This window comes from Melospiza georgiana, chromosome 11, assembly GCF_028018845.1.
Source record: "Melospiza georgiana isolate bMelGeo1 chromosome 11, bMelGeo1.pri, whole genome shotgun sequence".
NCBI classification, from domain to species: Eukaryota; Metazoa; Chordata; class Aves; order Passeriformes; family Passerellidae; genus Melospiza; species Melospiza georgiana.
This window is the reverse complement of record NC_080440.1, coordinates 5,359,275-5,372,796: the sequence shown is the minus strand read 5'-3', so window position 1 is coordinate 5,372,796 and position 13,522 is coordinate 5,359,275. Positions and strand designations below refer to the sequence as shown.

The following is a 13,522-nucleotide window of genomic DNA, read 5'->3' as shown; positions in this document are numbered from 1 at the left end:
CAAGAGAACTGCCTGAACACCTTCCTCCACCCTCATTAGACAGGATCTTTCCAGACAGGTGTTCCTTCCCCTTCTATGCTAATACACCAAGCTGTTCACAGGATATTAAATGTGAACTGCAGCTCCTTCAGCTCAAGCCAAATGATTTCCTGGCATCAGACAGAGTGTGGCTCTTGACTACTTACCTGTATGAGGATTCTTGCTCAGTCAAACAAAGCAAGAGGTAAAAACAGATACAGCAGCTAGGCAATTGCCAGGATTCCCTGACTCAAAGAATTTTACTAATTTGAAGGACACTCTTGCTGAATCTTTGTTTCTCTTATTTAGGCCAATACAGAGCAAATAATTTATGCTGAAGTGAATCCTGCAGAATGGTGCCTTGCAGAAACCACCATCATTGGAAAATGAATTCCCATGGTTATCTGGTACCTCAACCACTACCATGAATATATTTTAGTCTATATCTACCACAAGAAGAGATAATCTACTGTTCAGAAACTTTTTTTCAATTGAGAAAAAAATCTCATGCAAACCTTTCAATACTTAAAGAGGGCATACAATAAAGATAAGGACAAACTTTTTAATAGGGCCTGTTGCAATGAGCCAAGGTGGTTCTAAGCTAAAGAAGACAGATTTTGACCACACATAAGAGAGAATTTCTTTACAAGGAGGGTGGTGAGGCACTGGCACAGGTTGCCCAGAGCAGGGTGGATGCCCCATCCCTGGAAACATTCAAGGCCAGGCTGGATGGGGCTCTGAACAGCCTGATCTGGCTGAAGATGCAACTGCTCATTGCAGGGGGTTGGACTGAAGGAATTTTAAGGATTCCTTTCAACTCAAACCATTCTGTGATTCATCTGTCACTCTGTTAAGACTTGCACAAACCTGAGGGTGACTGAAGTACAGATAATATTATTATTAAAGGGAACCATATATCTACTGTTTCTGTAAGCAGAATGTCAATAAGTGTGTACAGCTAATGCTATAGTGCAGCTGTATCACCATTTAGAAATTATTTGTTGGGAGATAAGCCTATGACAAAGGATTCCTTTCAATATTCACAGAGAAAACAATTTATTTTTCCATCGGTGGGTATGGCAAAATTGATGAACAAAATATATACACAAACTGAAGAAGTAACATTATATTTTTTTTAATCAATTAGATGTAATCAATGAGGAATTGGAGAAGGATTGAAAAAAAATCTATGTTGTACATCCCAGCTTATTAATGCAAAATTGCAGCTGAACATAGTTTTCAACTTTCAAGAGGCCAAAATCTTACCTTTTTAACTGTCACACCATTCTTTGGAGTTTGCTTGGTTGACAGATTGTACCCAATCATCTGTTTAGCAAGCTGTTCAACAGTCTTAGGGCTACAAACAAAGCAAAAATGTTAGTTTACTGAAAAATATTAAAAGAAACAGTCCATAGCTATTGTAAACAGCCTAAATATTATACAAGAAGCAATTTATTTATGTAGTTTTCCCAACTGAAAGTACTTACTCTTTAGTTAGATGAACTCCTCCTTTCAATCCACTATTGAAAGTACCTTTCCCTCTCCCTCCAGCCAGAATCTGTGCCTTCAGAACAATTTCCTTTGCCTCTACAAAGAAAAACACATTGCAATTCTGTGGTTTGTCAATTATTGAGCTTGTTAGTACGAGATCAAAAAGCATTTCCAGATTGGACTCTTAAACCAACAAGAAATTGTTTATAACTAGTGAGCAACAAAAGAAGAGTAAATTCATCACTTCTATAAAGCAACCTTGCCAAAAAAGAATTGCTCCAGGAATTTAAGGGATACACAGATTATCAGAGGGATAAATAAGTCATTGTGGAGATCAGAACCAAGCTGTTAACGCTCCATGGCCTGCACAACAAACCACACACAACCAGCTCAGCTTCATGGCTCACACACTGGCATGGTTTTTAAACATAAATCAGACCATATTTTGTCTTGAATGCACAACAAAACAATGCTCATCAAGGGAAATAAATTACATTCCTTGCTCTGAACACACGGAAGGAAATGCATGGATGTGGTTCTTAAAGGAGAAATCCTCATGTCCAAAGGACAGGTAAGTGCAGAGCAGGGGCAGGAGCTGTGAAACGAAAACATTTCATCTGTCTGTGAGGCATCACCTGGACCTCTGGCAATTTGAGTGTAACAGACTCAGTAACACAAAAGAGCAGCAAGACTGACAAAAGCAATTGCACCACGTCCAACATTCCAAATAAAAGCAATCCTGACATCCTCACAGAGTCAAACAAGGGGGGAAAAGGGAAAAGAAAACAACCAACCAAACCAAATCACCACTCATCATCTCTGCAGCTCCAGATCACTGCAAATTCCTGAACCATGAACAACTCCCAGGTGCCTTTAGGATGTTTATTAACAACAACCACTGCCACTTCGCACATTCATCACAACAGTGCTGGCTGCTTTGCAAAATCCTAATATGACCAGATCACCAAGTGTGCCTGGAAAAGGGTCATTGTTACCCTCTCCTGCAGTCTGTGGAAATCTCCGATTTCAGTGGTGTTTGGATTAGGTCACACCTCAGACAATAATATTTTATCTAAGTATCAAGGAAGCATGAGGATTTGTTGTTAAATTGACAAATTTACTGTTTAATTGGCACAGAGGATACAGATACTTTCAATCAAACACATACGGACTTTCTAGGCTGTAAAAACATTTTAAAGATTATTAAATGTAAGTTTCGAGTTGCAGCAATTTCTGGTGCAGGCAAGCTCTGACACAGCATCATTCCAAAGTGCCTGTATAATAAATTTCAGCAGCTACAAAAAGAAAAATTGAACCTTAGAATAGGAGAAATATTATGAAACAAATATTCTATTTAACACGGGTATTATATTTTAGTAGTACTTACTATTACTATTATTAATAATAATTACTTTTTACACAGATACTGTAAGAAATGCTTAATTTCTAAGCTTCTAAAATTTCTCCACATGCTTATCCATTCAGTAACATTTGACATATATCACTCTGAACTTTAAAAGCATTCTCCTTGAAAATATTTCATGCATTCCAATATATTCATGTTCTGGGCTCCCTATTACTCATGCCACTGCAGGGCAGATAAGAAGGAAATTTAAATGCAACAAAAAGTTTTATCTAAAATGTTTCGTAAGCACACAAATTAAGATGAATTAAAACTATAAATCACTTTTCAACCTGCACAAGCAAACTCTAAAAATCACAGTAGCTGCTGTGATAAAGAATCTAATATGGTTTTGTTAAGAGATGCTGTAAGCGTTTAATTAAATCAATTTTAGCTTCCAGCCATCCTGAAAATGTGAGCTTTGATTGTCAGTGATGGGTGGTATCAGTTCTGGGAGTGATCATCAGCCTCATTCCCAACCTTCCATGAGCACCAATTATCTCCACTGGGCTCCAACAAATGAAGCTAGAGAAAGGAATTAATGTGTGCATTTTTATAATCCACCAGAGGACTATCAAGGCAATAGAGCAACTTCAGAAAAACAGCTATCAAACCCATAAACAAACAGACAGAAAGTGAGCACAGCCACGTAATGATTAGACCTGAAGAACTAATCAATGCAGCAGCTCAGCAGAGCACAGTACAGCAGGTTCTTCATGCCCTGCAGGAAACCAACAGGAAGCAGCTTAATTCCATAATTATTTGCCCAAACTCTCTAAAAATAAATAAACCATCCAGATCTCATTTTACAGTAACTAGGGTTGATCATTCAGTACTTACCAAGTTGATTCACTCCTTAATGTCACCATCTTATCTAAAGAGTTGATTTCTAGAAATGCTCACACAAAGTTTTTGTTTGTTCCTGCCTGAATTCCCTAATTATGTTATGAAAGACTATGCCAAAACAAAAATGTGGGGTTAGCTAGAATATTTGAAGTAATTCACCTTCACCTCCAGGTTTAAGGAGAAAAATATAAAAAACATACCTTAAGTCAGTATAAAACTCATTAAAACCAGAAAGGTGTAACTAATTTCTATTAATACCCTTCCAAACTGTTCTAGTAACACTGGAAAAAATGTTTAAGGAGAATTCTGCAGTTACACATAAAGGATTTGAAGAAAACATATCACAAACAACATGCCTGTACACCACCTTAAAGCACAAAGTACATTTTCAACAGCATTAAGGCTTCAACCAACTTCTGTATATGGCCATTGACTGACCAGCCTGGTGCAAATTAAAACATAAACACAAAAACTCCAAAGAAAACCAAATAACAAACCAGCCTGCTTCTTAAGTGTGCATATGTGGATTTTTAGTCACAGATTTATATTTTTTTTATCATTAGAAACAATACAAAAACCCGACAGCTTTGAAATGTCACTAATTTAGCAACAAATAGCTGCAAACTGCTCCATGCAGATTAATGACACATTGCTGGTAACAGCATGTGTTCTTCACTAATTATAACCTGAATACATTAATATCTCAGACTGAGCAGCTCTCTTATTTGCCTTTTTTACGTTAATCTATGGAAAAAGAGAGAGGTGCAGGTGTGGTGTTAGAGATGGGTTTAAAGGCTGGACTGTGCAGTATTGGGTTAAATGGGTGGATTTGGTGATCTTAGCATCATTTCCAAGCAAAGTGATTCCGTGATTTCCAAAGAATCCTTTAAAGAAATGGAACTAAAATACAGCTGGTCCCTAAGTCATATGTCAATAAATAAGCAAGACCTTGACTCCTCAGAAGAATACTCAGAATTCAAAATTTGAGAACTGGCTCTGGCTCTATGTATCTAAAAAATTTAACCACAGGAAGAAAGCCTTGAGTACTTATTTTTCTATAATAAATTCAGTTATTTCAGCAGAGCAGAATAGAACACTGAGGGACAAACAGCCTCTACATGGCATCCAACAAAACCTCTCCCTCCCTCAGCCAGCACTGTGAATACAAACAGCAGTGATACTCCTTGCAATTGGAATAAGCTCAGTGCTGTAATGAAAGCCTATTTAAAATCAATAAAATCAGTCCTGCTTTTGGGAGCTATGATTACTCTGGTCCACTGGTACTGCTTGCAGCAAAAATGAACAGCTTGTTCTCAGCCCACTGCTGTGTATATTTAACTACTGAATTCTTGATCGTGAAACAATATAGTGAGAAGCAGAGTTCTGCTGGTTTTATGCTATGCTAATTTATTACCTGTGAACAACTTTCCATTATTATTGATACGACCGTGTGGCTGCAAATTAGGCATGTTAACAATTACATTAAAATGTGCTGTAGCTTATCAAAAATAAACTGCTGTAAAGAACACAAGATGTATGGGAACAGCTCCCCTGCTCATGAACAAAAGGCATTCTACCAGAGGGAACTCAGGACTACTTTGACAAGACCTCCCACACTACAGAATCAGAGCTTGGGACAAAGGGAGGAGGTCTCACATGAATTCCTAATCAAATTTCTGTCTCACCATGAGATTTTCAGGGGTCTGGCTTCTCTATCTGCAGGGACTCTGTATAAATTAATTACTGTCTGTGCCTCCTTTAAAAATGCAGAACGCGTTCCACCATGACATCAGTGTGTTTTTACCCCAGTGCAAGGCAGCTGGGCTCAGAAGGGTTCACTGCAAACCCCTGACTGCAATGTAAGCACTGCAGCAGCAGCAGCAGAGAGTCCCTGGAATGTGCCCTGATCTCTCTCAGAATGAGCTCAGCACACATTGCAAAGCAGAGAGCAACCCACAGTCACAGGAGCTGCACAATGCAAAGTCAGGACAGTCTTGAGTTCTACAGATTCTACTAACAAGCTACAAAATGGCTAACTATCTTCCTGCACAAGGTCTTTTAAGGCTAAACGATCCAATTAAGAAATGACACCTAAATTATTTTCACTTTTAACCCAGTAACTAAGCTTAGTTTCCACACTGAACACTGAATCTTAAATTTATTATAATAACTTTTCACATTTGGGTATCTTTACACCAGCTTGGTCTGAAATCTGAGACAGCTTTTCCCAAGTATTGCTGCCACTTCCACTGCTGCCCATCTTCTGAGAGCTGCAGGGATGCAGCATCCAAGGCAGCTCCCAGGCTCTGCCAAGTGAGCAGATTGAGATGAAAAAGAAGCTGTCCACAAGGTACCTCCCACACTTACAAAACTATTGTGCTTAAAGGCCTTTTGAATGAAGATAAACAATGATTTTCCCCCTCCTTTAATTTTAATTTAAACTCTCTTCCTCTGTTATTTTCATCCTTCTGCTCCATAACACCAAAAAGAATTATGTTCTTACAAGCCCACTCTCTACAACCTTTGGTTTGCAGACAAGTTTAAAATTAAAGTTAAATAAATCATCCATTTTATAATTCCATACTTTTGAATATATTGTATATTTATTGCTAGATTATAGGCCTCATTAAAATCTATAATGATAAATTAGTCAGTCTCTTGATTCTGTCACTACTGTTATTAATTGCTTTCATAGCCATTACTACACACTTCACCGGTGATAAAAATTTTAAGGCTAGATAAAATCAGCTAAGTTAAAGCTCACTCTCAATATTGCAGCCTTAAACCCTCTCAGAGTAAAAGTAATCAGGTATTCACACATCCTACATGTAAATTAAACCTGATAAATTGCTTATACAGCAAAGGGAGCCTCACTAGATCCAGCAGCACCACTATAATGCATGGAAAAATATGCACACTAAGGCAGGGATCCAAAAGAAACAGTTCTCATATTGAAACTGCTCATTGTATGTGCTTGATTCAAACTCCATGGGATATCTCACTCCTGATATTTTTCAGCCTTTAACAGCTTCTTTTTTCAACCTAACTTCTCATTATTTTTTACATAAATTTCCTCTGTAATAGACAAAGGGCTTAGAAAAATGGCTATTTTCACATTTGCTTACAAACTTGAGAGCAGATGTGGTTTGAAACTCAATCAGGAAAGGAACAAATTTGTTCTTTTGTGGAAGAGCACTGAAGTTCACTGACAAGAGAGAAAAAAAGCTTTCTGCCAGCTCTAAAGCAACATCCATTCTATGGGCAAAACAGAGAAAGGCAGTTTCTGAAACCTGCAGTCATCCTGGCATCCTGCAGCATATAAATAGTAAATACTGAACAAAAATAGAAAAATCCATGCAAAGGGAACCAGGGTTCTTTCTTCATTATACCCAGTAGGTCCATTCTTGCTACTTTTAGACTTCAAAATATCCTTTATGTTATGCCCAAGCCAATATTATTATTCTCCTCTTCAGATGATTTCATTTTAAGAGGCTGCAAAAGCAAGCAAAGAAGACTTTTCCTTCTGTATTAGTCACAATCCCTATGATCTGACAATACCACCATGGAAGCTTCTCAGGATACTCTGTTAAGCACTGAGAAACCTGGGCATGCAAAATCATGTGCTTTCCTTGTAAGTACTAAATACATGAATAAATCAAAAGACTTGATTTCTAAAACTTTCATTCAAAAATTTGTCAGTTTGAACGGATTCTTATCAAGACATTTCTCTCTATTCTTCCCATTTCCTTAAATTACAAAAAAATTTAAAAAATTTTAAAATTACCTTTTAAAGCTTACAAGGATTTGAAGTTTTCCTTGCCAAAATAACATGCAAACCTTTTTTTGCCCACCCCCCCCTCCAGTAAAATATATTTTAAAGTTGGCAGACTCAGGCAGATCAACTGTGCCTTAAATTCTTGACTGAATAGCATAACACAATTTGTTTTAATACAGTTCAGGGAACAGGCTCTATGCAATCTGTAGTGTTGAAGTCAAGCAGCCATTAGGAACAAACACTGTTCTCTCCCCGTGCTGCAACAATACACACACCTGCTTTCCTGGAACGTGTTCAAAATTTCATTCTTTCTGATTATATGTAAGGCAAAAAAAGACACAAAGCCTTCTCTGACTGATTCTAATTCTTTTATCCATTATTGAACTGCAGAGATGATTTTGAAAAAAATTGTATGTAGTGTAGAATACATAAACCAAGGCACACATATTAGTTTTTCTCACTTCACTTTCAATCATAAAGGAGTTGTTGTAGTTGGAGATAGTCTCAAAAATGGAGCACAAAATAAAAAAGGTAAGCAAGACAGCTGGGAGTTCACATGGTAAAAAAGCAAGTTAATTTGAATTTTTAATATGAATTGTAGAATCACAAATGTTTTGGCTTGAAAAGGACCTTAAAGCCCATGTTGTTCCAATCCCTGCCATGGCAGGGACACTTTCCACCATCCCAGGCTGCTCCAAGCCCTGTCCAACCTGGCCTTGGACACTTGCAGGGATGGGACACAACTTGCTTCAGTGTATCACCTCCCTGATGGTAAGGAATTCTTTCCTGATACAAAATCCAAACTTTCTCTCTTTCATATCTGAAAATGTGCAGAGAATAAAGACAACTGCAATGTTACAACCACTACTTCAGAAGTGCTAACACATCCATAATGTGACAGGTGAACCCTGTTCAAGCAGAGACTTGATAATCAGCCCTTTGCCAAGCACAGTCTTTCCACAAAGGCCTGCTATGCCCAGCAGGATCCTTCAAAATAAGCATTAAAATGGAAGCCAAAGCTTAAAGAAATGTGGCGGACATCACACAGTGAAGGCTGGAAAACCAACGGCCTTGGGAAGTGAGAGGAACAGGCCACAGGCTCAGAGGGAGAAATCAACTTTAGACCCAGTGCATCAACTTTAGACCCAGTTCCTGCAAGGCTGCCAATACTAGGCCAGGGCTAAACTCCTTCAAAGGGTTTCATCTCCTCTTGCTGCCTTGTAAAAGCTGGGACAAAGTGACCTGACAGGTGCCCATGTGCATGCACAGCGCCACTTCAAGGCACCTCACCTCTTTACTCACCACCACAGTGGTCATTTCTCTTCTTTACAACAATTTATAGATTCTTTCATCTAACAGGTGCTTAATTCTAAGCACACACTGATGCCAGCTTGGCATTTGGGTGCCTGCGTAAATATTTCCCTCAGTGGGGCTTTGACCCATTTCATGAAGAACTTCTTAATGAAGCTCCAAACCTAAATCTCTTCTACAGTTTGCATTTTTACCCAAAGCAATGAAAACACTGAACAGCTCTCTGCTGAAAATTTACATTTTTAGCAAAATTAACATTTCTCTCCCAGAGACAGTTCTGGTTATACAATTCTGCTCTAGCTCTTAGCCTTGTATCCCTTAGCTTTTGTTTCATTGTAAAGGGTTGCATTAGGTACCACACATTTTGCTGTTTAGACCACAAATAAGTCAATCCACATCAAAAACTAGAAATGTACAAAAGAATAGCAAATCTGGCAGTATTTTGATCTGAGCCAAGCCCAGTAGGATTGAAATGTCCTCCAGTAGCCTGATTCATTATCCAACTTATTCAATGGAATTAAGTACAAAGTTTTCAATGTATTACTGAAATAATTCATTGGGCCTCTGAAGAGAATCATGCTAGACTGGTCATTATCTGGGAAACATCTGGATGGGAAAATTATCACACTGAAAAATTTACGTCTGCCTCAGTAGTGCTAAAGACAGAAAGTTGAAAAGTATTACTTTGGAGCTGTTATTCTACATATGCCCTCGACTCCTTGCCCTGATTTTGAAGCAAGACACTGATTTGCCACCCCCTGCCAAAACTAACCCAAAATACCTGACTTTCACCTCCCACAACCTCCTCTTGTTTTTGTTTACTCATCACATATGTGAAATAGAAGCAATTGCCAAAAAAATCTAATACTGGAAAAAGGTTAAGAGCAGACCTATTAGAAGAATCTTTAATATCTAATTCAATATTTCAGACTTAATTACTCCATAAAAAGGCCATCTCAATGATCAATGATACACTGGTTAATTTAGATTCAATGCTGAAAAAAAATTGTTTAAAACATCGTTTCAAATCTGTATTACCTGAACAAAGTTCTTTTTACAGCTTTATAAAATTACCCAGCCTATACAATTCCTTCTCACACATACAGCCAAGACATTCAACATACACCCATCCAGAACACATCCCTAACACTGCATCCCTGCCAATATTAATTAGTCTTCTAAGAAAAAAAATTATTTTGGCTATTTTTTCTAGATTTCTTTTTTGTTGTGCTTTTTTTTAGTATCACATCATCTGCAGACACTTTTCAAAAATGCTGAGGTTGTGATGTATTCTTTTTTCACACCATTGTATTAAGAGCTTTCAATTTTGAATGTTTGGTGGAAGAAAGATAATGCAAATTTTATGGTTTCAGCTCTCTGTTAGGACAGGTTAAAAGAGAAAAAAAATGGGTTTAAAGTATTCCCATTACTTATTGAACGTTAAGTCACAAAAAAAAGCACAGAACTTTGAACAACTAAGTTGGGTGGACCAATCAAGTTTCTACTTGAAAGATGAAAATCAAAAATGAGACAAGATATTTTGATCCTGAGATAAGCCTTTAATTCATAAACCACCTAGAAGAAAATATAATTATTTCAAACACATGGTAAAGCAACTGTGAAAATAGATGTTGTATCCTTGATTTTCGTCAGTAGCTTGTTGCTGAGCCATTCATGACCATGCCCAGTACCAACACATGCAGCTTTTTGGCTTGGCCTCTCTCTGCCACTTCATTTTCTCAGTGGTTTTATAAGGATTTGCTTTTTATTACATGCAGCAACAACATGATCTGTATGAGGACACTGGACAAGCTGTTAGCTCCATTAAGTTAATAATAGATTTTTGAGTGTGATTTCCTATTAATTTCATTTTCCTCATTCCACAAGAAGCCAAAATTTCAGACAGCCATATGGTGCTTCATAAACAACAATTAAAAGTTATTTTCTAATTTTTAGGCAGTAAAAAAAAAGCCCATAAAAATACATATGTTTGGAATGATATAAAGGAAATTATGCTTTGGAATGTCTGCACATGTCTAGGATGCTCCAAGCACTTCCTCAGCCTTTTTCCCATTCACACACTTCTGGTCCATGCCAGCACTGGAGGTTACAATCAATCACAGTGCATGCCTCAAAGATCACAATTAAGATTTTTCTTCTAGAAAACAAACCTACATGAATCTAAACCATTCCTATTTTCTTCTTGTGCACTTCTTTAACACAATCTATTTTTTCTTTGTCTGTACAAATTCCTTGTTTCACAAGGAAAGACTTTTTCAAATTAATCACAAAAGTAGCTTTTGTGATATTAATAGATTTTTCTTCAAAGTAAATTGGATGCAAAGCCTCTGGACTACAGTTTTAAAGCCAAGTATTCTGGATATATGAGAAATGAAATCTGATAATGCACATAATAATTTTCTTTTGCTTTATTACCACTGATCTGAAATTGAACATCAAAATTACGTCTTTTCTTTCAATTCACTAACACCAAAGTGATTTTCTGACATCACCTTGGCTGGTTTCTGCAGAACCAAGTCTGCATTTGTAAAGGGAATTTTGAAACATCAGCAACTAGATTGAGAGTAGGTCCTACTCACCTGCAGCCTGTGGAAAGGTTGAAATATCAACAATTTCCTGAGTTTTCAGCATAGGAAACATTAGGAGGCATAAGAGATTGAAACAAAACCCTAGTATGTTACAGAACAATGGCCTGAGTAAAAGGAAATTCTCCACCCTCCAGGGCAGTCTGTGTGGAAGCCCATGGCCAAGCTAGATGACAAAAGGAGGCATGAAGGTCCCCCACCCTGAGGGCAAAGCACTGTCACTGCGCTTGTAACCCAAAAACAAAGCTGCAGGGGGACAAGGGGCCTGGCAGCAGAGAGGAACACCAGGATGTTGGTGTGAAATCAAGTAATTTCCCCCAGGACTGGGCTGTTCCACAGCTGTGTCCAGGACAGCCCTGGAGGGAAGCCCCAGCCAGCAGTGCAGGGGAGGTGTTGATAGAGAGAACAAGACATCCAAGGCTCTGACCTTGGCCACCCTGGTCAGCCACATGTGCTCCATGCAATAACCTTTTCATAAAGCTCTCAGCTGCCCCAAACCAGTGAAAGAAGAAGCAGGACAACAAATAAAAATGAAAATGAAGAGTGCATTACTTTCAGTAGAGAGCTGAAACCAAGCTCTGCTCTCCTGTCTAAGCAGTGAAGTGATAAAGCACCACGATGACACTTCCATGGCACTGCAGACTGAGCAGGTGGAGCTGCCAGTTTTCTGTTGACACCTCCCAGGAACTCTCCTGTTACACAATTAATTAATGAATAGACAAAGAAAGAAAAATCTTGCAAATGAGCACAGTTACAAAATCAGGCACATTTCATTATAATATATATTATCATAATAATTTTCCTACATGGCTTCTTACCACTCACCTAATTCAGAGCAGTTTGTTATCACAAATCAAGATTTAACTGCACAATAAACAAGCTGCAAGCAGTTTGAAGTGCTTCAAAATCTACAAAGGTCAAACATACTGACCTATTTTTATTGATTATGTAATATTGACACAAGCCTTACAAAGCCATTACACAGGCACACAAATTTAAGGCCTTAAATCAATGGATTTGCTTTCAAAACTTTCCTTGGACATACCTGATGAGAATAGGGAGGTCTTGGAGCTAATCAGTCCTTGAGGAACAAAATTATAGGCCTAAACTTTATAAATCACTGGTCATTTGTGCCAATCATCTGTCTAAAGGTTCTGCTTTCCAAATGCCACAGTGCAGAGTGCCCTTCCCTGCAAACACTCCCAAAAGTCCCAGGGCTGCCAGCTACAGTTGCTGCTTTTGAAACTTGGGACCATCTGTATTTGAAAAGAGCATTCTGTACACAGTTATTTGCATCTCTACCATGCCAAGACATGCCAAACACAGAGTCCCAAAAGTAAATGCATTCTGCCTGCATGGGTAAAGACCCAACACACTGATGCACAACATGCAGGCAAAAATATTTTCCTGCAAAGGGTGTGCCTTGAGTTGGATGCAGCCTATTTTGTACTTGTAATATCCACTGAATTTAGTATGGTCACAAAATTGATGTCTACACAATAATTCTCACAAAGAAGTGAAAATACATTAAAATCAAATACTTTTATAACTGTTTTCAACTTCTTACATTTATACAAAAGATAATTAATACACTTCATAAAAGCTATTCAAGCTATTTTTTAGTTTGTGTGTTTTAAAGTTTTCACACTCCTCCTTTCTGTTTTTCCTGCTGACACTTTAATCTCCTCCTCTTGTAAATATGAGCTTATAACAATAAATCATGTTTTATTTATTAAAGATATAAACAGGAATCAATACAAAGCAGGAAAGCCAATCTCCATAAAGTTTCCCTCCACACTGACTGAAATTAGTTTTCATGTGAAGATTCAAATATGAATCTGGTTGGCATTTAAGCAAGAATGAAGATATTTTCTCTCTTGCATTACATAACATGCTAAAAAAAAAAATAGAACAAAGTACTGGCTTTGGCCAGTTCCAGTAAAGTAAAATCAATGACAATTCCTCAAAACATAAGTATTGTGCAATGAACAACCTGACACATCTGAGAACTGTTGCCTAAATTAGCACCAAAGAGCTCCACAAAGTGTAATATAAAGTGGGGTTCTTTACTTT

At 37.7% G+C, this 13,522-nt stretch overlaps 1 protein-coding gene across 1 annotated transcript in view; it reads right to left on the bottom strand.

The window, feature by feature from the left end:
- SUCLG2 (succinate-CoA ligase GDP-forming subunit beta) overlaps nucleotides 1-13,522 on the bottom strand; it is a 101,988-nt gene that overhangs the window by 55,315 nt on the left and 33,151 nt on the right. Inside the window, exons 3-4 of the mRNA XM_058032212.1 lie at nucleotides 1,506-1,605; nucleotides 1,285-1,375 (exon numbers count right to left, since the gene is read on the bottom strand). Of these exons, the coding sequence (XP_057888195.1) occupies nucleotides 1,285-1,375; nucleotides 1,506-1,605 (191 nt within the window). The remainder of the gene's footprint in view (nucleotides 1-1,284; nucleotides 1,376-1,505; nucleotides 1,606-13,522) is intronic.